General features: G+C 47.7%; 2 protein-coding genes across 2 annotated transcripts in view; one reads left to right on the top strand and one right to left on the bottom strand.

The window, feature by feature from the left end:
- Positions 1-25,693, bottom strand: part of Tbcd (tubulin folding cofactor D) — a 148,688-nt gene that overhangs the window by 85,883 nt on the left and 37,112 nt on the right. Inside the window, exons 8-13 of the mRNA XM_090351442.1 lie at positions 22,709-22,754; positions 21,520-21,652; positions 19,238-19,380; positions 17,605-17,665; positions 16,604-16,678; positions 11,333-11,427 (exon numbers count right to left, since the gene is read on the bottom strand). Of these exons, the coding sequence (XP_090207568.1) occupies positions 11,333-11,427; positions 16,604-16,678; positions 17,605-17,665; positions 19,238-19,380; positions 21,520-21,652; positions 22,709-22,754 (553 nt within the window). The remainder of the gene's footprint in view (positions 1-11,332; positions 11,428-16,603; positions 16,679-17,604; positions 17,666-19,237; positions 19,381-21,519; positions 21,653-22,708; positions 22,755-25,693) is intronic.
- Positions 4,853-8,671, top strand: Znf750 (zinc finger protein 750). Its single transcript, XM_090351783.1, has 2 exons — positions 4,853-6,315; positions 6,451-8,671. The coding sequence occupies exons 1-2, from the start codon at positions 4,889-4,891 to the stop codon at positions 7,163-7,165; spliced, it is 2,142 nt and encodes a 713-aa protein (XP_090207909.1). The 5' UTR covers positions 4,853-4,888; the 3' UTR covers positions 7,166-8,671.

Raw genomic sequence — 25,693 nt, 5'->3', positions numbered from 1 at the left:
TTCACATTAACCAAGCACTCCAGATGTCAAGGCTGGTCTACTAAGGACAAATGAGGCAAGCTGGAACTGGGGACCAGGGGCTAAGCCAGGCCCCCCGGCCCTCCACGCACCCTATGTGACAGAGCACCTGGCTGTTTTCTGGACCCTTTCCTCCAAGTTTACTCCAGAGGACTTCCTTCTCGCTAGGTCATATCTGTCCTGAAGTCTACCTTCATCTTAAGAACAGAAAGGCTGGGAGGGAGTGGCGGCTGTCACTTAGAAGTTCAACTGGAATAAAACTCACAGATCTTGTTCTTGCGACAGCCCGGTGGGTAGACGACAGTGGCGTGCCCTTGAATGGCGCAATAATGCCACATCACAGTGTTGTAATTATACCATGCCCTTCAAGACATTCCACCTGTGAGGCTCAGTGCCAGACAGCTGGACACACAGCACTACCTCAGCTCACAGGTGGATATGCAGGACAAGCAGAGGTACCTGGCCTGCCCACGGTGTCCCACAAATTCAAGCTGCAATTAACTCCATGGCGTACTGTCCGAGGTCTCTTAAAATACTACTTCCCACCCTGTTTCCCTAGTTGAAAATCCTCAGGAACTTTTTAAACATACCATCACTCACTGTTGCCCAAACAACTGGCAGCTACCTTCAGTGTCCATAGTTAGGGACCTGCAGCCATCTAGGGCATTAAAGTCAAGACAAACAGGACCTTGTAGCCAACTGAAACCACGGGCTGCTCATGGCACTCTGGGCAGGAGGGAGCTCTAGGCTCAGGGCCCTTCCATAGCCAAACTCCAAAGGTTTGACTGAAGATACTAAAGCCACACAAGGTGCCTCTGTATGTCAGCAGGACAGTGGAGACAGAAGCTCTAGCTGGACGCTGAGCACATGGCTGTGCCACTGTGCCACACTGTTCTCATACTCTTTGTTGAGACCCTGTCTACACTGTAGCCAAAGGGTTCAGAGAGGAAGATCAGAGATGAACCACTAAGAGAGGTATGTGTGTGGAAAGAGCTGTCCTTAGCAGGCAGAAGAAACATGGACAACTCCAAATCAGCTCAGGAGCCAAGTAAGCAACTATGAGGATGCCTTCCTTCTGACCCTCCTGCCCATCAAGTGGGAAGAACCAGGAGAGGCGGTAAAGGGCTGGATAGACTCCTACAGGACCTGCCAGGGTCCCTATCTCAGTAAACGAACACTGCAGTTCTCAGACAGAACCACTTACAGAAGGGGAGCTCCACCGTTCTCCAGGTGTGCACTCACAACAGAGGAACACTCTCTCAGCCCAAGGAAAGGGAAAGTCAGTAGTAACACAACTTTCTCATTGCCTACAGGAAAAACGACCTCTTAATAAAAATCCAAACTTATTATAAGCAAAGTTCTGGGTTTCACTGTTTTGGCAATAATATGCTCTTTTTGGAATATTGTAACACCAGTAACTGCCAAAGAGTACAAAGTCCAGCAGGATAAACTGACCAGACAGGACTACTTCAAGCCTCTGCCCACAGGCGTATTCACCCAGCTGATGTATGGCTGTAGGTTGGTTTCTTCATCCTTATAAACCTCTCCAGTAGGACAGAGAGCTCACAGGCTGACATCATCATTTAAAAGCTTACAAAAGCATCAATTTTATCCCACTTACTTCCCCAACACAGCAGCAGTTTATAGACAAGTGAGCTATACCCGCCTTACACCTGTCTTATAGTAGCTGAATGCCCTGCTTTAATTGGCAATTGTGCAATCCTGAGAGGTCAATTTACCAAAGTTACTAAAACTGCTGCATCCAGGACTCTATTTTTATGACATTCCCTTTCAAGCAATAAATACTAGGGTAAAACTCTCACCCAAGAACCCTGGTACAGGAACCACAGAGGGTACCCTACCCAGACTACCCAATGTCCTGGAGGCCAGCTAGACAACAACAACAAAGGCAGAGGGTTCAGATCAAGGCTTCAGATAGCTACATTTGACTGAAAGTAGTACAGGCTGCAAAAGATAAGTTGTTCCCAAGTCTCATCTTAAGACAACACTTCGGCACCTGCATAATACATACTTTCTGTAAGACTTAAAGAAAGCTCAGAGGCTCTGGTGTGTGTATTTAGTCAATGTGGCAGGCTACTTTCTTTCATCCAAAAGTACCAGCAGCATTCAGCAGCGTGCTCTGAAGCCCCGTCATCTTCTTGCTTCCTGAGGGATTTTCTGACCCTTTCAGTGTCTGCACCCACCCTCAACATCACCAGGACACAGCTCATACTTGATAAATGTTTGCAACTGTCATCATTTTGATCATGGAGCTTCCAGCTAGTGATGAAATCACCACTCTCAGATCTGTGCCATGACATATCCTACACAGCCATGGGAACCTGACTTGTAGAGGTTCTCACGCCTTCAGAATCAGGAGTGTAATGAGCATGTCCGAACAAGCCTTGCTGACTTACCAGCCACCCTCATCAGGGTTGGAGTCAGGCACAACTCCTCCAGCTCCCTGACAGGCAGAGAAACTGCACTCTTACCACCCAGGGTAGATATGCCCCTAGGTACAGGCTGAGCCTGCAGAATTACCTCACATCTTTTGTTTTAGTAAGAAAGGAAAAGAGAGTCATAAAGCTATTATTACATGTTTAATTTGCTCTACTTTGACAGGGTACCCTGTAGCTTCTATAGCAGGACAGAGCAGGGTTCCAGGCAGAACACCCTCCCCAACTACGAGAGCTCCCTCATCCACAGCCCCCAAGAAAGCTCAGGGCCCTGGCCTCTCTCCCACTATGGGGCAACTGAAGCTGCTTGTGCGTGCGTGCGCGTATGTGTTAGTATTGGGGCATGAACTGGAGGTCTGGGTGCTGTCCTTGAGTTTTATTTTGTTTTTTTGCTCAGTTCCACTTCCGACATTTTACTTCTTATCCAAAATCCCTACTTCACTCCCACTGCTACGCTGAGACATTCAGTGGACAGCTTTAGGCTTCCCAGGATTGCCGGGCATAACAACCACTGTGCCCAATCCTAGCTGAGATGGAATCGCTCAAACTTGCATGCCCAGGCTGGCCTCAAATCACAATCCCTCAATCTCCACCTACTAAGTAGCTAAGACTACAGGCTTGGGCCACTGTGCCCAGCTAATGTTTTCAAGAAACCAAATCACATCAAATCAATTTTTTATGAATTTGAGGTATACAAATGAAAATGGAGACCCTGCTCCTTCAGCTGATTGTACACTGCCCCTTTTGCTGTGAGGCTTGAGATTTATGTTCCTAAAGGGTTGGTTTCCAGGTCATCTGACCACCCAAGTATAGCACTGCTTTACATATACATCTCACAGGCTCAATTTTTGGTTGGTTGTGGGGCTTGAACTCTGGGCCTGGACGCCGTCCCTGAGCTCTTCGGCTCAAGGCTACCACCCTACCCCTTGGGCCACAGCCCCACTTCCTGTTTTCTAGTGGTTAATTGGAGATAAGAGTCTCATGTGCTTTAGTGTCTAGGCTGGATTTGAACCACGATCCTCAGATCTCAGCCTCCTGAGTAGCTAGGATTACAGGCGTGAACCATCATGCCTGGCTACAAGCTCAGTTTTGCAGCTGGAAACACTTTTCCTAAATCATTTCCACTGAACTTTAACTGTTAGAAAGTTAATTCATTCATTCATTCATTTATTTTTAATATTTCCTATACAAATCAAGGTTATCTGGACTGGATTCCTCACCTATGGCCCCGACCCCACCCACTCTGTCACTGATGGCTGTCTAGGCCACCAGCTGTCCTCTGTGCTGGTTAGGAGGAGCAATGAGAGGAGTCTGGCAGCCTTCAAGGGATACTTGGGGCTGGGGAGAAGACCTGAGGCTCCGCCCAGGCACCATTCCCGCTGGTCTCCTAAGCAGAGAGGCTACAAAGGCTTAACTTGGCTGTACAGAAGCACGTCCAGAAAAGGACAGAGCAGGCCTGTGAGACTAGCCTAACTCACAGACGAGATGTGCAGTGGACAGGACAGAAAGCCACTCAGGGACTTGCAGGCTGTCTTAGTCACTGAACACAGCATTTGTATTTATATTGAGCCAACATAAATGCTACTTACTAGGCCTGGGGCATGGAGCAATGATAGAGAACTTGTCTAGCATGCAGAAAATCCTAGGATACATCCCCCACACCAAAGTGGCAAACAAGGTAGTTCGGGGAAAAAAGCAACTTAGTGATCAAAGTCAGCTTTTCATTTTTTGTTTAGAAAGTAGCAGGATACGGTCCCATACGAAACCTTCTTAATTTTTTAATATTACATAAGATTACACCAGCCAACAAGACTAAGCAAGGCAGAGCTCCACACAGCACTCACTGCACAGGGGGTGAAATCTGCCAGCTCCTGTGAAGGTTCCCCCAGAGAAGCCAGCTGATGGCCCTAGGATAGGACCCTGTCCACAAACCCCATAGAAACAGATACAGGGAAGGTTCAGATTATGGGATAAAGACCCCCAAAATGCGAAGAATTTCAGATATTCTCAGAATTGACACTAAACTTTCATACCTCACTACTCCCTTAGCCCCTAGGCAATTCTTAAGAAAACAGAAAACATTGCAGGAAGTTGTCAGCTGGTAGAGCAAGCCAGAGAAGATGCAGGCATCACCTGGCCTCTGCAAGGTGCCCTGCTCCAACTCTCCCTTCAGTGAGGGCACTAACCCACTAATCATTCACCTAACATCTCCCTCTGTCCACCTTTGCAGCTCTGGGCACCACAAGAGGGGTCTTCCTCCAACGCTCAGTATGTGAGGCTGGCTTCAAATACAAAGACTCAAAAACCAAGGAAGGACAAAGTTAACTTCCTTAGAAGCTACCACCACCTCCAGTTAAAGAAGAGCCCACAGTCACCGCCCCAGTGAGCAGACCACAGTCCAAACACAGAGGACAATGAGTCTCCTGAAGGAACGAAAACCAAAAAAGCCACACTACATCCCTCGACCCCCAGGAAAACCTTTCAAGTACAAATGTTTCCAGTGTCCTTTCACGTGCAATGAGAAGTCACACCTCTTCAATCACATGAAGTACGGTCTCTGTAAGAACTCCATCACGTTAGTGTCAGAGCAAGATCGTGTGCCCAAGGGCCCCAAGTCTAGCTCGCTGGACCCTAAGCAGACCCACCAGCCAGAGCTCACCACAAAGCCGGCCTCTTCCAAGTCCCTCACAAGTGGACTCTCCAGCTTTGAGGCAAAGCTCCCACAGGGCTTTAGCAAGGAAGACACCAAGGAGAATCTGGAACTTGGGGCTCGAGGAGCACATAAGTGCCTGCAGAAGCCAGCTCTCCCGAAGGAAATGGCACCTGACCCTGTCCTCAGCACCCAGCCCAGCCTGGACAGTGGGGCACGGCCTTCAGCATTTGTTCCAGTTGGAGAACACAGACTTCGGGGGCCAGAAGACACAGACGCTCCCGAAGTGCTGGCATTAACCAATCCCGCCACCAAAGCCACCTCTTTCCACACCAAATCTGCATTTCATACTCCTAGCTACCCCTGGAAAGCTGGCTCCCCATTCCTTGCACCTGAGTTCCCACATAAAATACCATCCACAAAGGGCTTCAGCGCTATCCCCCCCTATGTACACCCAGCAATCCCAGAATACCCGCCTCCCTTTTACACAGAGCCCGGGCTGGCCGCCATCTACTCTCCCTACCTGCTAACTGGGAACACGCCTGAGTGTGACACTCCCCTGCTCTCTGTCTACGGGCCCCAAGACCAGAGACACTTCCTGTCTCACCCAGGGTCCATCCCTAAGCACTTGAACCCGTCTCCATCAACATACGAGCACTACAGACTGTTCCAGCAGTACCACTCCAACCTAGCGATTCCTTACGGATTTTACAGACCAGAGTCTGCCTTTTCCTCCTATGGTCTCAGACTCCCACCTCTCACTGGCATCACACGAGATCAGAGCTCTCGTCTGTTTGAAGAAGCTACACTGGCCTACCCATCTTCCAGTCCCTCTGAGTTAAACCTTTCAAGTTCACACAAAAAGCCCACAGACTTTGAGAAGGAAAGTTCAATTTCCAAGGCTACAGACACTTCCAAAGATGGGCAGAGGGACACAGAAGGGGCCAAAATGAGCCCCCGTGCAGGTAGTGCAGCCACGGGGTCCCCAGGAAGGCCAAGCCCCACCAACTTCACACAGACAAGTCAGACATGTGAAGGCCTGTGTGACCTCTCAAACAAAGCAGCCCCTACAGGGACTCTGGGGCGACTTCCGCAGCCAGAGCAATGCCCTACGGCTTTCAAACCCGTCCTGAGGCGTGAAGACCACCTCCCTTCCCAGCCTCCTACAAATAAAGCAGAGTCTCCAGAAAGGTAAGAAAGTGTCCTTTTCAAAACCTCTGCTGTGTTGGTTTTGTCTGGGGCATCTAGCCATGTTCACGCTTCCTCAGAGTGCTTTATGTGGTTGCTTCCCAAATTCTCACTAAGGCTTTTTCTGACTTCTTCCAGCCTCCAAGCCACGGACAGAGACTCTCCATCTCAGACAGGCAGCACCTCCCCAGATGCAGAGGCCCCACCCACCAGCCCAGAGGATAGTTCCAGAATAAGCCCCCTTAACCTTTCCAAAAAGGCAGAGGCCACCACACCTAGAGCCTCTCACAGACACATGTACCTAGGCAGTGCCCGGACAGAAGGCCTGGGCTTCTCAGAACTGCAGGACCTGCCCCTCAATCTCTCTGTGAAGGACTCCTGTAACACATGGGCTCCGAAGCCTGCCCTCCCCGGCCCACTGCAAGGAGCGGCATCTGCTGCAACTGCTACTCCTCCAAAGACTGAGGAAGAAGGGTATGAAGAAGAGCCAAGCCCTGCAGAGACCCAGCAGGATGAGGTCCCCAGCGAGAAGACCCTGGATGCACATGCAGTAGACAGCAGTGAAGAGCAGAAGCAAACAGCAGCTGTGGCCCTCTGTCAACTGGCAGCCTACAGCCCAGGGAATATTGGGATGGGCGATGGGGAGGCCACAGCCCAGGAGTCTGTCTGCCAAGACATGCCCACTCTCAGTTCCACAGAGGACCAAGGGACTCAGTGTGACCCCAAACCCAAAGGTCAAAAGAGGACAAGTCAAAGGGATACAGGAAAATCCCAGCCAGGAACTAAGAAGCCGAAGCCAAGTGACGCCACACCAAGAGTGTTCACTCTGCGCAGAAGGACCCGGGTGTCCTGAGGCTGGCCACAAACACAGGACACCTCACACTGAGTCCCAAGCGGAAGGACCCGGGTGTCCTGAGGCTGGCGGCAAACACACCTCAGACACCTTTTTGCTATGGTGAGACAGGGTCTTGCTATGCTGCCCAAACTGGCCCCAAACTCAAAAGAGCTAGAAAAGAAGTGTGCCCAACTGAACCTTCACTTTTTACCCAGTTTTTACTAGGGAAGGAAGGGGAGGACAGGAGGAGAGAAGAGGAGGGGAGGAAGGGAGGAAGGGACGAAGAGAGGAAGGGAGGAAGAGAAGGCAGGCAAAAAAAAAAAAGTGTAATTACGTCACTGAATTCCATATTTGTAAACATTTAAGTATGTATGTTAACATTTTCCCAGTTGTAAAAGTGTATGAATGGCTCACAACTGGGAAGCTGAAGGCACGGCTTCCGTATTTGTGAACTGTACTAAGTTAGTGGGTGGCTCTGCAGTGCACACTGCCTTACAGGAGGGTCTTTTAAATACTTTTCTCATAAATACTTTCACCCAAGAACAAACCATTTTAACTGTTTTTCTATTAAGTCTAGCTACACATTTTGAAGTAAATGACCATTACTGGGGAAATACCAGACACATCACTTGTGACAGTGCCAAGTGTCTAAACACTGCACAAGCATCAGTGGGCTGTTTATAGAAGTAATTTGTTTCCGTCAAGGAAATAAAATGCATTACTAGTAAAGGTATGATCAATTTATTCCATTTGCTTATGATGTCACAGTGAACTTTCTGACTCACCTGGCCTCATCCCTCCAATGATGTACATGTTGCTAATTTTCCAATAAACTCATATGTGAATTTTAAGGACACACAAGATAAAGACAAATATAAATTTATGGGATCCTTTAGAGTATATTGCCATAAAACAATGAAAAAGAGTCAAGAGCTAAGGCGACAGCAATGAAACAGAGAAAGTACTTGTGCACTTCATACAAATCTCTGCCCCCAGGGTTCCTCCTCAAGGATCATTCAGGGGTCTTGAGCCTTGGAGGCTGCAGAAAAAGTCTCAGGAACCCCACCCAGCCAGAACTCTCCCAGGAAAGTAAGCTCTCTCTATTCTCATCCCCTACACAGCTTTTCTTCCACTTCAGTGCAGAGGCATCCTGTTGCCCTACACATTACATTAGAACCAAGCTGTGAGCACCGGACAAGGGAAGCCTGTGGTGATCAGATGATAAATCTAGTCCTGGCCGGACGCAGGGGCTCATGCCTGTAATCCTAGCTACTCGGGAGGCTGAGGCTGAGATCTGAGGATCGAGAGGATAGAGGCAGTTCAAAGCCAGCCCTTTTAGTGCCTATGAGACTCTTATCTCCAATTAATCACTAGAAAACTGGAAGTTGCACTGAGACTCAAGGGGTAGGGTAGCCTAGATCTGAAGAGCTCAAGGACAATGCCCAGGCCCTGGGGTAAGGCAGTAGCCTTGAGCTGAAGAGCTCAGACAACGCCCGGGCCCAGGGTCCAAGCTCCACAACTGACAAAAAAAAAAAAAAAAGCAAAGAAAAGAAATAGCCTTAAAGTACATGTGGGGATGTGGAGGGAATATGGGAGGGGGAGTGTGTATGTGTGTGTGTGTACACATGTATGCATGCATGCAAGGAGAGAAACTGGCAGGACTCCCTAAAAAGCCATCCAAAGAAAGCAAACCCTCCTTCAGTGCCTCTGCCCAGTGGCACAGTTGGCCTTCTCAAGGCTATTGTCTTGAAGGTAGATGTCAACAGGAACCTTCCAACCTAACTTCTCCAGGACCAGGTCTTCCTTTTCAGCATGCACCCATGAAAGTTTCCCTGTCCTCTACAACACAAACACAAGTTCTATAGGACAACATGCTTCTGAATCCTGTCCCCTAAACAATGGCTTCCCAAAGTGTTGGCTTTTGATTTTCAAACTAAATAGAATGCCACACATGGGATACAATGGCTCTGAGGAGACCAGGAAATGCCAGAACTACTCAACCCTGAACCTTCAACTATGGCTTTATGCAGATAAGACTTCTCTCAGAGGAATGGTGTAAGATCTAAACACAAAGCCCAGGTGTGGTAGTGAGCTGATCATCTGGCTAGTGAGAGGCAGAAGGACCTCAAGTTCAAGATTTTAAAATAACATTTTTAAATTGTTTAACTCAATGAAAACAAACAGCATGCTGCACAGATGCTCAGTATGTGTTAAGACTTGCCATCTCCATACTTAGCCTATGCTTGATGGACCTCTACCTAAAACTACTCTTTACCAGACAGGAGACAGTGCAGATAGCTTGGCCCCACCAGGCAAAGGAAAAGGCTACAGCAACATTCTGTTCCCAAGGAGCCACACCAGGCAAGAGGCCAGCAGTACGCAGGAATGGTCTATTCTACACTATGTTTCAAAGCAGTAACAGCATCTTGACACTTTATGATCTCAATACCATACCTTACCCTTACTCAGGATGCGTGGGATTGGTTCAGGGTGTGATGTCCTATGACACAAGCTAGTGCTAAAGAAGAAAAGCGGTTAGGACTCCTTAGCACAATGGAGTCAAGGAGCTTGCATACCCAGTGCTGAAGTGTGGAACTCATCTCTGTAGGTGCACCTAAGGACCCACTGACCTCTAGAAGAGGGCCAAACTGCAAGGTCCCTATGAAATTCACACCTCTGTACAGGACAGGGAACCCTCCCTATTCCTTCCTAAGAAGACAGTTTGACCTCTGCTAAACCAACCACAATGCCTCACAAATTCAAGGTAAGAAGAGACATAATAGACAATCCATTCACAGTCACAACTGCTCCCTGCTAACACTGGGGAGGGAGCACAGTCTCAGGCTGTTCCTCAGCCATCATGGACATAAACCAAACCATGATACGATGACATTCCATACTCATAAGGTGGCTATTATTTTTAAATAGAGCAACAAAAACAAATGTTGATGAGGGTGTAAAGAAGCTGGAATACTCATACACAGTTAACAACAATGTAAAATGGTATACAGCCATTTGCAGAAGTTTGGCAGTATTTTTTTTTTTTTTTTTTGCCAGTCCTGGGCTTGAGCTCAGGGCCTGAGCACTGTCCTTGGACTTTCTCAAGGCTAGAGCTCTACCACTTGAGCCTCAGCACCACTTCCGGCTTTTTTCTATGTATGTGGTACCGAGGAATCAAACCTGGGTCTTCATGCATGCTAGGCAAGCACTCTACCACTCGGCCAAACTCCCGGCCCCAGTTTGGCAGTATTTTAAACTGACTTACCAATCCCTCTCCTATAAGACCTTGTACACAGGGCAGGAGTGTGGCCTAGTGGTAGTATGCACAAAGCCCTGGGTTCAATTCCTCAGCACTACATACACACACATAAAACAGAAGTGGTGCTGTGGCTCAAGGACAGTGCCCAGGCCCTGAGTTCAAGCCCCAGGCACAGGGGGGTGGGGGTGGAGGGATGGGGGAGTACGTGTAAGAGAAGGGCCTTGTACACAAATGTTCATAGCAGCATTATTCACAATAGCCAAAAGGCAAGAACAACTTAAATGTTTGCCAAGTGATGAAAAGCATCAAATAAAGTCATAAAAAGATCTGACCTGAAGTTTTCCGGTGGTTAATTGAAGATAAGAGTCTTACAGAAGTTGGTGCCTGGGCTGGCTTTGAACCACAATCCTCAAATCTCAGCCTCCTCACTAGCTAGGGTTACAGATGTGAACCACACTCTTGTCCACCGAGGTCACTGCAGAGCTCCCCTGGCCTTCTAGCTCCACTCCCAGCAGCCTCACCACCAAGGCACCATTGTCACTGCAGATGACACAGGACCTTGCAGGGGCACTGGGCTCTACAGCTGCAGGTACTCTCAACAGGCAACAGCAAAAGAGTGAAAATCAGTTCTCAAGATAAGAAAACCAGACAATAACACAGCAGCCCAGAGTCCTCCAGACTCAGTGTTCAGGGTATCTATATAGGGGAGTTCCACTGTTCATTTAAGGGGTCATCAGGAAATTACCAAGCTTGGAAGATGGAAGAAGTCTGGAAGATGAATATAATGTATCTAGGAGTATATCTAATGCACTTTGCTATACCAACACTTTGTCTGCAACCAACCATACCAGGGAGACATCTCAGCTGAGGCTCCCCATCAGGCCACAAAAGGCCTAAGGATAGATTCACGGGCTTCAGCTACTTACCCTCTGAGAGTCGCAATGGGAGCAACAGGCCTCGTCGACCAAGTTCAGCAAGCGCCAGACATCCTCCATGCCATGCCTTGTCCATCTCCTGAAAACTGAGTCCAGAGTTCTATCGTCAGTTCTCAGTGCAGCAAGTAACACAGGCTAGGCCCTTCATCCTCACTAAAACCATTATTTCTTGAAATAAGATTTAGTATGAAGATAACTGCCATACCTCGTTCCTCTCTTCAGAGCACTCAAAAACAAATCAAGGACTTAGTGGTTGAGTGTGTGCATACATGACACCCTGAATTGGATTCCTCAGTACCACATAAAGAGAAAAAGTGGCCAGGCGTGGTAGCTCATGCCTGTCATCCTAGCTACTCAGGAGGCTGAGATCTGAGAACCACAGTTCAAAGCCAGCCCGGGCACTAAAGTCCCTAAGACTCTTGTCTCCAATTAACCACTAGAATACAGGAAGTAACGCTGTGGCTCAAAGGTGGGGCAGTAGCCTTGAGCTGAAGAGCTCAGGGACAACACCCAGACCCAGAGTTCAAGTCCCACAACAAAAGAGGGAGGCAGGTAAAGTGGTACTGTGGCTCAAGTCGTAGAGCACTAGCCTAAAGGAAAAACCCAAGGATAGCACTCAAGCCCTGAGTTCAAGCCCCAGATTGGCAAAAAAAAAAAAATCAGAATGAAAGGCAAGTGCGGTGGCTCACATCTGTAATCCTAACTACTCATGAGGCTGAAATCTGAGGATCGCAGTTCAAAGCCAGCCTGGGCACAAAAGTCTTTAAGACTCTTATCTCCAATTAACCACTAGAAAACCAGTAGTGGTGTTGTGGCTCAAGGGGCAGGAGGGTAGCCTTGAGCTGAAGAGCTCAGGGACAATGCCCAAGCCCAGGGTTCAAACCTCAGGAACGACCAAAAAAAAAAAATCAGAATGCAAGCCAGGTGTGGTGGCTCACACCTGTAACTGTAGCTACTCAAGAGGCTGAGATCTGAGCAGGAAAGTCTATGAAATTTTTATCTCTAATTAATAACCAGAAAAATGGAAGTGGCGTATGGCTCAAGTGGTAGAGTGCTAGCCTTGAGCTGAAGAGCTCAGGGACACGTGCCCAGGCCCAGAGTTCAAGCCCTCATGACTAGAAGAAAAAATCAGAATGAAGCCAGTTCCTAGTGGCTTACAACTACTGAAAACTGATGGTTCAGTTCAAAGCCAGCCAGGGCAGGAAAGTCTTCAAGACACTTATCTCCAATTAGCCACCAATAAGAAGTGGAGTGGTCACTCAAGTGGTAGAGCACCAATCTTGAGCAAAAATGCTAAAGAGCAGCAACCAAGACCCAAGTTAAAAACCCTGTTCTGACCCAAAAAAAAAGGTTTTTTTAACGTTTTAATTGGAATAAAATGGTATTTAGGAATTTTATTCTTGTATTATTTGGGATTAAATATGGATTTTGGGGGGGAGTCATACCTTGCTATGTTACCTGGCTGGCCTAGGGCTTCTGGAATGAATTAATCCTCCATCTGCCACGGCCTCCACACAGGTGGACCCACAAGTGCACCAACCACCTGAAATATGGACTTCTCTTTTGGGCAGTGCAAGAGTTGGAACACACTTGCTAGGCAGGAACTCTACCATGTCTGCCTTGGCCAGCATCAGATTACAATTCTTACACCTCTCACAGAGCTAGAATGTGCACCACCACACTCAAATGAAATATGTACTTTCATGAACACTTTAAACACCAATTCATCCACTCAAATGTGGGACTGGGAGCCTAGTGGTAGAGTGCTTGCCTAGCATGCACAAAGACCCAGGTTCGGCTCCTCAGTACGACATACACAGAAAAAGCCAAAAGAGGTGCTATGGTTTAAGTGGTAGAGCATTAGCCTTGAGGAATGCCCAAGGACAGTGCTCAGGCCCTGAGTTCAAGCCCCAGGACTGGCAAAAAAAAAAAAGAAAAAGAAAAAAAAAGTCTTAAGTTTAGTAAGAATGTCCGTCCCCTCAATAGCTCAGAAGCTCCCTCCAGGGTGTGGCCTGAGATGGCTATTAATGTGAGTGATGGCTCTCAGACTGATCAGGGTTGCTCTGAAGTTTTCGTTTTTTGCTACCCACATAAATATAGAGATAGAAAATACAGAATATAGAAATAGCAAACACAAAACAAGTTACATGGACTTTATCAATTCTAATCAAATTAATTTCACAGTAAAATATGTGTAGTGAACCAAGAGACTATACCCCCAGCTGCAAAGAACTAGAGAAGGTCCAAACGGTAAGCCCAGAAGACCTCTGTTCATTCACACAGGAGACATTAACCAGGGCCTCCGGGAGCCACAAAGAACTGGAGATCACCACCTCCAGGACCCATAAGAATCACAAAAGCTCACCAAGTGTCTGCCAAAGGCCAGGCGACTATTTCTAAATCCTAATGTCAGCACTCGTGTCATTCTGGACTGTATTAGAAATAGAAGCTTGTCCATGTAGACTTAATAACATCTGTATAAACGTAAGAACATTTCTGTATGATAACTGAAATACAGTACAACTAAAGGAGAAGTATGTCACTGTGGCTCCTGCCAGGCTGGCCGGAGAGGCTAAGCCCTGAGAGGCACATTAATGCCTGAGAGGGTACCTGATCCTCAAATGACATAGTGGGGGGAGGGGAGGCAGGAAGAAACTTGAATCAGAAACATTAATCCAGCCCTCAGACTCAAGCCTAGAACCATCCTGAAACCAAAATCCATAGTCACAAAAGGCCTAGAACAATAAAGAAGGGGCCAACAGGCTCAGTCTCTACTCATCATGGTTCTTCCTCAAACATGTCTAGTTGCTGCTTTTAGCTGAGGGCTGAGGATTCAAGAGCAGTAAGACCACTTCCACCCTCTAAAACCCAGCTATAAAAAACAAGATGAGGGGCCGGGAGTTTGGCCTAGTGGTCGTGTGCTTGCCTAACATGCACCAAGACCCGGGTTCGATTCCTCAGTACCACATACATAGAAAAAAGCCAAAAATGGTGCTGAGGCTCAAGTGGTAGAGCTCTAGCCTTGAGAAAGTCCAAGGACAGTGCTCAGGCCCTGAGCTCAAGCCCAGGACTGGCAAAAAAACAAACAAACAACAACAACAAAAAAAAAAAAACAAGATGAGGGACCGGAAAGCGTGGCCTAGTAGAGTGCTCACCTAGCATGCATGAAGCCCTGGGTTCAATTCTTTGATACTACATACTCAAGTGGTAGAGCCCTAGCCTTGAGAAAGCTAAGGACAGTGCTCAGGTCCTGAGTTCAAGCCCCAGGGATGACAAAAAAAAAAAAGATGAACAAGCTGGGTGCTAGCAGTCCTCCAGTCTATAATCCTTGCTACTCATGAGGCTGAGAGCTAAAGACTGCAGTTCAAAGCCAGACTGGGAAGGAAAGTCTAAGAGACTCTTATCTCCTATTAAGCACCCAAAAAAGCCAGAATTGAACTCAGGACCTGAGTTCAAGGCCCAAAACCAGCACACACACAAAAAATAAAGATGTACAAGTACCACAAATAACAGAAGCAATGCGAAGGTAAACTATCCAGGATGACTGACGCCAGAATGGAGAATGAAGTAGAGGAGTGGCATACACCAGGGCCTCACAAAGCCCACGGAGACGGGTAAGACCTGAGAGCAGGGAGAGGCACAGAGAAAAACGCCAGAGGAATTCAGAGAAAAAGCTCAGGCACAATTTTCAGAGCTGCACAAGTCCCACGTCTAAATAAAGATTCAATACAACACATTTTCCAGGGCCATTTCTGCTTCCTTCTTTCTCCGGTCTCAGAAAATACCCAGAAGGTGTCAATCTTTCTTTTTAAATTTAATTATGTTGTCAAGGTGATGTACAGAGAAGTTATAGTTACATACTGTACATTTCTTGTCGAACATTGTTACCTCCCTCAATTTTCCTCCCACTTCCATTCCCTTCCCAGTGCCCAACCCCAAGCTGTAAAGTTCATTTCCAATATATTTTCTTGTATCGCAAAAAAAAAAAAAAAGCTCAGGCACAGGTGCTTATGCCTGTAATCCCAGCTACACACGGAGATCATGAGTAGGAGAGCCAGCCCCCAGCAAAAATACGAAGTTACCTAAAAATGACCAAAGCTAAAAGGGGATGGGGACATCCCTGAAGCAGAAGACAACCTGCGGAGGCCCAGATCCTAGTATGGCCACCAAACAAAAAAAAAAAAATACCCTAGGGAAGAAAAGAGAAAAGAAAGCACCCCAGGATGAAGCAAGCCATTGAGGAGGGTGGGATGCTGGGCCCCAGAGCTCTGCCTCTCAGAGCGCAGAAGGAGGCAGCTGCCTTTGCCACACCAGGCATCACAGGGAAAGGGACACCCACCACCACCACCCATCCACACCCTCCACAGGAAGCTCCTGGGACTCAAACCCACAGAACCTCCAGAAGTGAATCTGCATGCACTCCACAGAGCAATCCCAGTAAGAAGAGCACTTTCTGCTAAGAACCTTTCTACTACACACAGCATTACTTCAACCAAGACACCCATTTGACACACTGTTTCCTGTACTTGCTAACTGTCACTGAACAGCCCTGAGGCTACACAGGCAGAGAGACCTGTTACTGAAGGAAAACGACTGGGTTGCTGGCAAGGCTGTCTCCAAAGACACAGGTAGCACACCTGGAACATCCAAAGTATTGACAATGCATTTCTGCCAGCCGGTCACAGCCATGCAGCATGACAGAACACATCAGCACCAGCCGAGGAAGTGCCGGGGTAAAGCAGAAGCCCTCTCCTCAATTCCTTGCCTCCCAAACCTGGGAACCATCAGACATAACGTGACAATCCTTGGGGAGGCGATGGAGCCAATTCTCTGCCTGTGAGTGGTCCCGAGCGCAAACTCATCACCACACACAACAGGCCAGGAACAGAAATTCCAGCCAGCATCAATCCAGGCCTCCGTGTCGAGTGCCTGACTCGACAGCTGCAGCAGTACACAAGCTTGTGGCCACATTCCAGACAGATGAAGCATCCTTCCACCAGGGAAAGCTGTCTACAAGGCAGATTCAAGTTCACACCTAAGAATTAAAATCCTCCTGTGCACAGGCTCAACACTACCTTCACTTCTTCCTTAAGGTTTAAATATAACCATGCTGACAAAAGCACACACAAGATGACTAAGACTGTCAAGTTCAACTTCAAAAGGTATATATATGCTTTAGGGTTCTGAAAAACAGCTCAGTTCAAAGAGGATGTAAGTGGACACATAGCAAAGCAGCAGCTGTCCTTGAGGGTGCGAACCAACCTGAAGCAGTCCAACACAGACCCCACTACATCGTCGGCCAGCTCTCTGGGAAGTCTTCCAGCCATCCTGCCAATTCTGGAAAAGAAAAGCAACAGCCTATCAGCCATACACAATCATTCTACATGAGGGCCCTTTCTCCACAGAGAACCAGAGGGTCATCTTCATCCCCTGCTCAGCAACCACCCTGTCATGCCAGGGATGGGAGGCAGCAGGGGCCAGCAGCATCTTACCCCACAACAATGTGGGCACTGAGTTTATCACTGGTGGTCAAGAGCCAAGAGCACGAGGGCACCAAATGCATGCTGCAAGCTCCAGTCCAGGCCGTTCACCTGACAAGGCTTCCACAGGAAACACGACTGTCTCTCCATGTCTGGGGAGGCGGAGCCCCACACAAATGGCAAACTCACAGGAAAGGCCCCCTGAAACTAATCTCACACCAAGCCACACTGACTAGGCTAAAACTTAGCACTGCTGATGTGAATGCCCTTTGGCATTGGAGAGCTCCAAAGCACAAGCATAGGGGAACCTGTAGATTAAAGAGCCCCTGCCCCTGCAGGGCTAAGAGTGTGGCTTAGTGGTAGAGTGCCTGCTTGGCATGCACGAAGCCCTGGGATCAATTCCTTGGTATCACATACACAAAAAAAGCTGAAAGCCATGCTGTGGCTCAAGTGGTAGAGCACTAGCTTTGAGAAAGCTCAAAGACAGTGCCCAGGCCCTGAGTTCAAGACCCAGGACTGGCAACAGCAACAACAACAACAAAAAAAAGGAAAAAGTCCCCCCCCCCTTCCTCCCCAATGCCTGTGAGCTTTTTCCCTGCTTCATTTTCTCCACAACAGGGTCTCATAGATAACTTAAACTACACATCTACACCTGAATGGCTCACGAGCCCACCAGAAACCTAAAACTCTCAACTCCATGTGAAGTTTTTAATGACAATGAGATATGGGCCTGTCCCTCTCCTGGAATGTCACACCATTCCTCACCATGGTGCCAGCACTTACCCTTTGGCTGCAGACCACCGCACCACCGTGTCCTTGTCCTTCAACCCAACCAGAAGCTGCTCTGTGAGAACCAGAACATGATCAATCAGCCTCAGTAAAACAATATTCTTGATTCTCTGACTTCCAGAAAACCCATCCCACACCCCCCCACACCCCAAGAGGATCATGAAGAATCTTAGTTTTAATGTAGTATGATGGTTCATGTCTGTAATTCCAGCACCGGGAGTCTAAGGCAGGAGGCTCTTGAGTTCAAGGCTAGCATGAGCTAAATAATTTTCCCTTGTTTTACTAAAATGTTATCAAAGTGTTCTACAGAGGACTTAGGGCAAAAAATAAAAATAAAAATAAAAAAATTGGCTGGGAGTTTGGCCTAGTGGTAGAGTGCTTGCCTAGTATGCACGATGACCCAGGTTCAATTCCTCAGTGCCATATACACACAAAAAAAGCTGGAAATGATGCTATGGCTCAAGTGGTAGTAGAGCTAGCCTTGAGAAAGCCCAAGGACAGTGCTCAGGACTGGAGCTCAAGCCCAGGACTAGCCAAAAACTAAAAAAATAAAAAAAATTTTAAAAGTAAGCAAAACCTATCTCCTCTATTTTTAAATGAAGACAAAAAAAAATTTTCTGTTTCTGTTCCTAATAGAAGCCCATCAGAGAGGCCAACTGGCATTAGCTCCCTCCCAGGAGAAGGCCCAGTGTAAGACCAAAGCTAAGGGCAAAGCCAAGGCTCAGGACAAGGGTCTGCCCTAGAACATAGGAAGGGCAGCTGAAGCAGCTGCAGCTCTTCCAGGCAGGAGGATGAGCCTGCTCCTGCAAAATGGGCCCAGCGGTAGTTAAGAAGTCCTCACAAACCCTGCAGGGTCAAGACTAGGCCACAGAGGACCGGTAGCCCCAGAAAGCCTGACACAGAGAAAGAGCAAGATTTGAGACAACTCAGCAGACAGGATGGTGATGGGAATACGCCTTAGATGATCAGACAGAAACAAGGAAGAGGCCAACAGGGCTCTACATGGAATGATGGGAGTTCTGGATGGCTTTGAGCAACCAGGAAGGACATCAGGGGCCACATCACTGCAGCCAGGAAAGGGGAACCTGGGAAGCACATGAGGACTGTCACAGTAGTCAAGGCAGGGGCTGTCATCTGCGTAGAAATGTGCCCTGAAGAAGCCAAGGAGATGTGAGCAGATAGAAACAGGCAGAAGGTCAGCCTGGCCTGGCCCTCTCAGCCAAGGTCCCCACAGGAAAGAAGCATCAGGGAGTACTACAGCGGGGCACAAAGCTGAAGGGGTCTGCACCGTGTGACTGGAATACTGGGTCGACATCCCCACAAGGGGCAGGGGCCTCAGGAGTCGACATGGCCACGGAAGGAACCAAGTGCCCACCTCAATCTCCCTGACAGCCCTAGCTCCCCAGGGAAAACACCGGAGGAAGATGAACTATGGGTCAGGTATACAGAAGGAAGTGTGGCAGAGCTGAGAGCTAGTGGGGAGCCTAGGGCAATCCATGGAGAGGACAGGTCAGTGGCCATGTGCTCCGTGAGTGACCAAAGGTCAGAGGGTACCAATACCGTTAGGGAAACAGGAGAAGGCACCTCGGCAAGGAACAGCCCAGTAAGTGTCACAAGCCCCACCTACCTATCACACTCTCCACACCTTCTGGGATGTCATAGTCCTCATCAGCATCAGAATTCATGCCGTCAGTCAGCGGCGTCTGCTCACTCTGACCCTGGGTGCAGAGCTTCAGATTGGCAGCCAAAGACCGGCTGCCACGCTGATACCTATGCAAAACAAAGCCTGCTCAGGTCAGCTGGAACAGCCGGAACCTAGAAATAAAGTTCCTAGTGATTAAAGTCATCAATTCAGCATCACTCAGAATCGTAAAGGGGCTGGCAGCATGGCCTAGTGGTAGAGTGCTTGCCTAGCATGCACAAAGCCCTGGGTTCAAATCCTTGTACCACATACAGAAAAAAACAGAAATGGTGCTGTGGCTCAAGTGGCAGAGCATTAGCCTTGAGAAGAAATAATAAGTTCAAGGACAATGGCCAGACCCCTGAGTTCAAAGCCCCAAGATTGGCAAAAAAAAAAAAAAAAAAGAATCATAAGGGATACCTGTGGAAATGTCATGCACTGTACAGAGAAGACAGGAGGAAAAGAAAAGAAACTGAAACAGTAGCAACATAAACTGCCAAGAAAGCTGACCTATGCCACAGATGTACAATCTAAATTCTGAGGAGACATTTAAAATGGGGATGGAGGGGGAGGGAAAGGGGAAAGGGAAAAAGGGAAGGAAGAAGATGGTAGAGAGAAGTGGGTGGAAAGGATTTAAAACCCAACTGTAAGCCGGGAGCTGGCGGCTCACGCTTATAATCCTTGCTACTCAGGAGGCTGAGATTCGAGGATCGGGGATAGTGGTTCAAGGGCCAGCCCAAGCACAAAAGACTGTGAGACTCTTATCTCCAATTAACCACCAGAAAACCAGAAGTGGAACTATGGCTCAAGTGGTAGAGCACTAGCCTTGAGATGAAGAGCTCAGGGACAGCCAGCACCCAGGCCCAGAGTTCAAGCTCCAAGACTGGCAAAAAAAAAAAAATTACCAATTACATAAGGGTACTATCAGCTATGTAATTGTGTTATCAATTATATGTAATGATGCAGAGTAAATAAATAAAACTGCTAAAAGACTAACTTATAATCCTTCCCCTATGAACCTCCCCAGTACTTGTGAGAGTGAATCTGACATGTCTAGGTGGGCCTGTGGAGCCTCTGGGTGACACAGTAAACCCTGCAAAGTATCCTTCCCGTGTGTAATCCTCATCCAATCAATGTACCTCAACAGAACAAAACACTGTCCCTCCTCCTTCCTGCCTGTCAGCTTGACTAGAATATCAGCTCCTCATGTCTCTGGCCTGCAGCTACTCTTACAGACCTCAGATCAGGCTCCATACCTGTGTTAAGCTGACTGAGGGAATGGATACATCCCATCAGCTGTTTTTTCTGGAAAACACACAGCTCTGAATCATTTATGTGACATTTTTAAAACTAGTCACTAATGTTCTAACCATTTCTGTCAGTGTGTGTGAGCACAAGTACCAGGGCTTGAATGCAAGGTCTCACACTCTTGTTTAGCTTCTCACTCACAATGAGCACTATAATATCTGAGCCACATCTCCAGTTCTGGCTTTTTGCTGGCTAAATGGAGATAAGTCTCTCAGGTTTATCTGCCCAAGCTAGTGTCAATCTGTGATCCTCGGATTTCAGCCCCTTAGGTAGGTAGGATTACAGGCATGAGCTACTGGAGCCCTGGCAACTAAGCTCCTACAATGGACTGTATATTAAATACCCAAGAAGTATCTGAATTACCACATATTTCCCTAGAATTTAGAATAAAATTTAACTAACTGAATTTGAAATCATTCCTCCCAAGTCATACACAGTTACACTTGAAATAAGCAGAATTGAAGGCTGCTAAGAACAGATACCCTAAGAACATTCCAAAAGTTTGTGCCAGAGAGCCAGCAATCCAAAAGTCCGGTGATCACAGCTAGCATGATCTCTACCAGCAAGCGAAGACAGCCCACATCTGAATAGACAGGAGGATGGGTCCAGCTACCTCATAGAATACCCTATAATCCAGACCCATCACTAATCAAAAAGGAGTTCCTCAAGCAGCCACACCAGTGGCACATCCTGCACATGGCGATCTCATAGGGAAGACGAAGCAGACTTCTCTTGTCACCACTCCAGCTTCTGCTAGACTAACTGGAAGGCACAGAACATGACATACCTAAAAGAAAAACCATTCCTCTCACAAGACGAAACACTTCAGAAACCAAAGAAAAGATAACTCAGAATACAGGCTTACCAATCAGCCATGTGGCCCATTTGAGTAAGACACCTGCCCCTGCTCCTTGACTCACCTCCATGCAGCCACCTTCGGCTTCAGGAAGGTTAGCCCAAGGCGCTGCACAAGCTTCACACCCAGCTTCCGCAGCCGGATCTGGTTGCACTCAGGGAGTCTGCATCTGTCAAGGCACTGGAGCACAGTGTTTGCTGCAAACAAGAGCATGTGACTCAGCATAGTGCAACTCACCCTTCATCTGATAAATATCCCCCAAACCAACCAACCCCACAAGCCCAATGCAGGAAAAAAAACAAAAAACAAAAAACTGAGCCCAGAGCCCTGATTTCAAGATCCCCTTCTCCAGGGCTTTCTGGCAAAAGCAGGGGAGTGGAGCCCACTCAGTGTCCTTACTGACAACTAGGGAGGCCCCCAGTCTGAGGGACACAGGGACAAGAATGATGAGGAGAACATTGCAAATGGGCAGGAGAGTTTTGAGGTGCATTCTGTTTGCAGTCGCTTCTCTCAGTACCATGTAAGAATGGTGACAAAGGAAGAACAGGATGCTGGGCCAGGCAGGAGCACGGTGGAAAACTCTCGGAGAGGAAGCAGCCTGTCAGGATCCTGTGCTACACAGGCCAGTTAGGGATCCAAGGGGTAGGACTAGAAAAAGCCAAGGCCAAGAGAGCATAAGGACAACATTCTATGGACAGCCATGAAGGCCCAAGGCAGAAACACAGGCGTAGCTCTCAGAAATAGGCTTGAGGTGAAACAGATCATACAAGGGAGAGGAGGAAACAAAAGAGGTTAGGATGGAACCAACAGAGCAGCTAAGGGGACAGGGAGCAGGTTGCAGGGGAAGAAAGGGGGCTGAAGTATAGGAGAAGGGAGGGAGAATGAGACGTAATGGGGAGATGAGGTGACAGGAGGGGACAAGGTGAGAGGGAATAAAGTGAATGCAGAAGTGGCTGCTGCAGGATCCCTGCAGGCCAGTGGCCACCTTGGAATCTACTCAACCACGACCAGAGCTTCTACAAACAAGACACAAGCACCTACTGTACAGGAACGTCATCAGTTTCCTGTATTTCAAATAACTAATAGAGTTTACCAAAAGTCCCATGTATCAAGACATACAAAAGAACTAAGTGCAATGATAGTGTCCAAATACACCAAATTACAGATTCCTGTACCTATGAATGAATGTTTAGGAACCATATACCAGAACACACTGACATCACAAATTTACTCATCTGACAAATAAACCTTACCATACGGTAGACAGTCTTCACGTTTTCCATGCTTAAATATTTGAGCCTGAAAAAGAATATGAACATTAAAATGTTATATATAGCCGGATGTCAGCGGCTCATGCCTGTAATCCTAGTTACTCAAGAAGCTGAGATCTGAGGACCACAGTTCAAAGCCAGCCTGGGCACTAAAGTCCGTGAGACTCCAATTAACCACCAGAAAACCAGAAGTGGCACTGTGGCTCAAGTGATAGAGTGGTAGCCTTGAGCTGAAAAACTCAGGGACAGAGCGTAGGCCCAGAGTTCAAGCTCTGCGACCAACTAAAAAGATGTTAGAAATGCAAATATACAGTTTAAAAAAAAAAAATCACAACAATTCATTGTATCCTAAAGATTTACTGTGAGCACATTTACTATGAGCAGTCATCACCTAACCGTAAGAGAATCAATCTGATGAAAGAAGGAGCTACTAGAGACTGGAGAAGGAGTCTTCTCACAAGACCCTTACAACAGGGGTACAGCTGATAAGAGTCAGAGGCTCTGCTCCAAAAATACAATGTGTGCAGACTGAGCTAGGCTTCAAGGTGGAAGCAAGAGAACCTCAGAAAGGTCTGCATTCTCTGTGCAAAAGTATAAATGTCAAGGACTAAACTACCTACAATGAAAGCAAGAAGATAAAAGACTCTTCCTTAAGACTTGTCAACACAGACGACCATCTACCCCACACCCACCCTACCATCCACAGGCCTTCTACTGCGTCACCCTCCCTACAACAACTGTCTCCACATATTGCTCTGAAAGAGCCTGAAGGACACCACCAAAGAATTTAAAAAACTATTTTAAGTCTACAAAGTAGGATGAACATATTCTACAACAGGACAATCCTTTGGTCTGTTTATTTCTTTTAATAAGTGTTGTAAATTACAGTCTATTTGGATTTTCAAAGTGGCACAAGTAGTGCCAGGCCAAGCATGGTGATACACACCTGTAATTCCTACACTCAGGAGGCTGACACCTGAGGGTCCGGACTATGTAGCTGATGCTACATAGCAAGACTCTGGGGGCCGGGAGTTTGGCCTAGTGGTAGAGTGCTTACCTAACATGCACGAAGACCTGGGTTCAATTCCTCAGTACCACATATACAGAAAAGCCGGAAATGTTGCTATGGCTCCAGTGGTAGAGCTCTAGCCTTGAGAAACCCCAAGGACAATGCTCAGGCCCTGAGTTCAAGCCCCTCAACTGGCAAAAAAAAAAAAAAAAGCAGCCAAGCATGGTGGCTCATGCCTGTCATCCTAGCTACCAGGATCAAGGTCCAAAGTCAGCTGGGCACAAAAGGACCTGAGATTCTTATCTCCCATTAACCTTTAGAAAACAGGAAGTGGGGCTTGGCTCAAGGGTAGGGCAGTAGCCTTGAGCTGAAGAGCTCAGGGACAGTGCCCAGGCCAAGTTCAAGCCCCATGACCCCCTCCCCAAAAAATGCCACTTAAGCAGAAATACTGGGATATAGATGTTAGAGTCAGAAAACACCAAAACCCACACAGTTCTCTGAACCAATGGGGTAAGGAAGTCTACATCACATGTGAGAAACTAATCATGCTTGGAGAATGCAGGAGAAGGGGACACGGGGGACACAACTGCCTCCTCCACGTGTGACATGTCTAGCTGGGCAAAGCCTGGAACACAGGGCTGCTACAATGTCAGCCTGGGAGGCCCTGACAGGTATCTGGGGGAGTGATCCTGTAGGTGCTAAGCCAGGCCATGCGGGTAGTGCCCACTGCCTGACTGAGAAGGTGACCCTTGTAACTAGGCAGTTCAGATGGTAATCACAGTTGCCCTAATTGGCACATTTCCTGGCCACACCTCCTACAAGGGTCCCTCTTTACCCTAGCAGGTGTCCAGTTGCAGCCATGAAAGAGAAACCCAATCCGTAGCACCCTCAGCCAAGGTCTCTGGGTCCCTGGCTCTCCAGACATTATGCCAACAGGACCAGCTACCCCGCCATGAGGAGGAAGCCAGTTATGATCAGAAGTCCCAACGGGCCCTGCCTTGGAGGCAGCTGCCATGTAATATTCAGCCCAGACTCAGGTATCGGAGGGCAGACTCATTCCAGCCACTCCCACACCCAGCTCTAGGTGGACCTGCAGAATCCCATGCACAGTACACAATACATCTCACATAAAAGTAAAGAATCTTGGGCCGGGAGTTTGGCCTAGTGGTAGAGTGCTTGCCTAGCATGCACAAAGACCCGGTTCAATTCCTCCATACCACATACATAGTTAAAACAAAAAAAAAAGCCGGAAATGGTGCTGAGGCTCAAGTGGTAGAGCTCTAGCCTTGAGAAAATCCAAGGATAGTGCTCAGGCCCTGAGCTCAAGCCCAGTACTGGGGAAAAAAAAAAGAATCTAGGCTAGGGGCCGGGAGTGTGGCCTAGTGGTAGAGTGCTTGCCGAGCATGCACAAAGCTCTGGGTTTGAATCTTTGGTACTACATAAACAGAAAAGGCCAGAAGTGGTGCTGTGGTTCAAGTGGTAAAACTCTAGCCTGGAGAAAGTTCAAGGACAGTGCCCAGGCTTTGAGTTCAAGCCCCAGGACTGGCAAAATAAATAAAAGAATCTGAAGCCAGGCACGGATGGCTTACGCCTGTCATCCTATTTACTCAGAAAGCTGAGATCAAGGATTGAGGTTCAAAGCAGCAGAGATACGAAAGTCCATGAGACTCTTATCTCCAATTAACCACCAGAAAACTGAAGTAGTGCTGTGGCTCAAGTGGTAGAGCAATAGCCTTGAACCGAAGAGCTCAAGGATAGCGCCCAGGCCCAGAGTTCAAGCCCCATGACAAAAAAAAAAGAATCCGAGCCAGGCGCTGGTGGCTCACACCTTGTAATCCTAGCTACTCAAGAAGCTGAGATCTGAGGATTGCAGTTCAAAGCCAGACCGGACTGTGCAGGAAAGTCTGTGAGACTCTTATCTCCAATTAATCACCAGAAAACTGGAAGCTGCACCATGG

This window comes from Megascapheus bottae, chromosome 17 (assembly GCF_031878675.1).
Source record: "Megascapheus bottae isolate mThoBot1 chromosome 17, mThoBot2.hap1, whole genome shotgun sequence".
In the NCBI taxonomy this organism is placed as follows: Eukaryota; Metazoa; Chordata; class Mammalia; order Rodentia; family Geomyidae; genus Megascapheus; species Megascapheus bottae.
The sequence above is the reverse complement of the archived record's forward strand: the minus strand, read 5'-3'. Positions and strand labels throughout refer to the sequence as shown.

Excerpts from the sequence above, each read along its gene's own strand:
- Znf750 (XM_090351783.1), top strand. The coding sequence starts at position 4,889 with ATGAGTCTCCTGAAGGAACGAAAACCAAAAAAGCCACACTACATCCCT. Across the intron at positions 6,316-6,450 it reads AAAGCAGAGTCTCCAGAAAG|CCTCCAAGCCACGGACAGAG; the intron begins GTAAGAAAGTGT and ends GACTTCTTCCAG.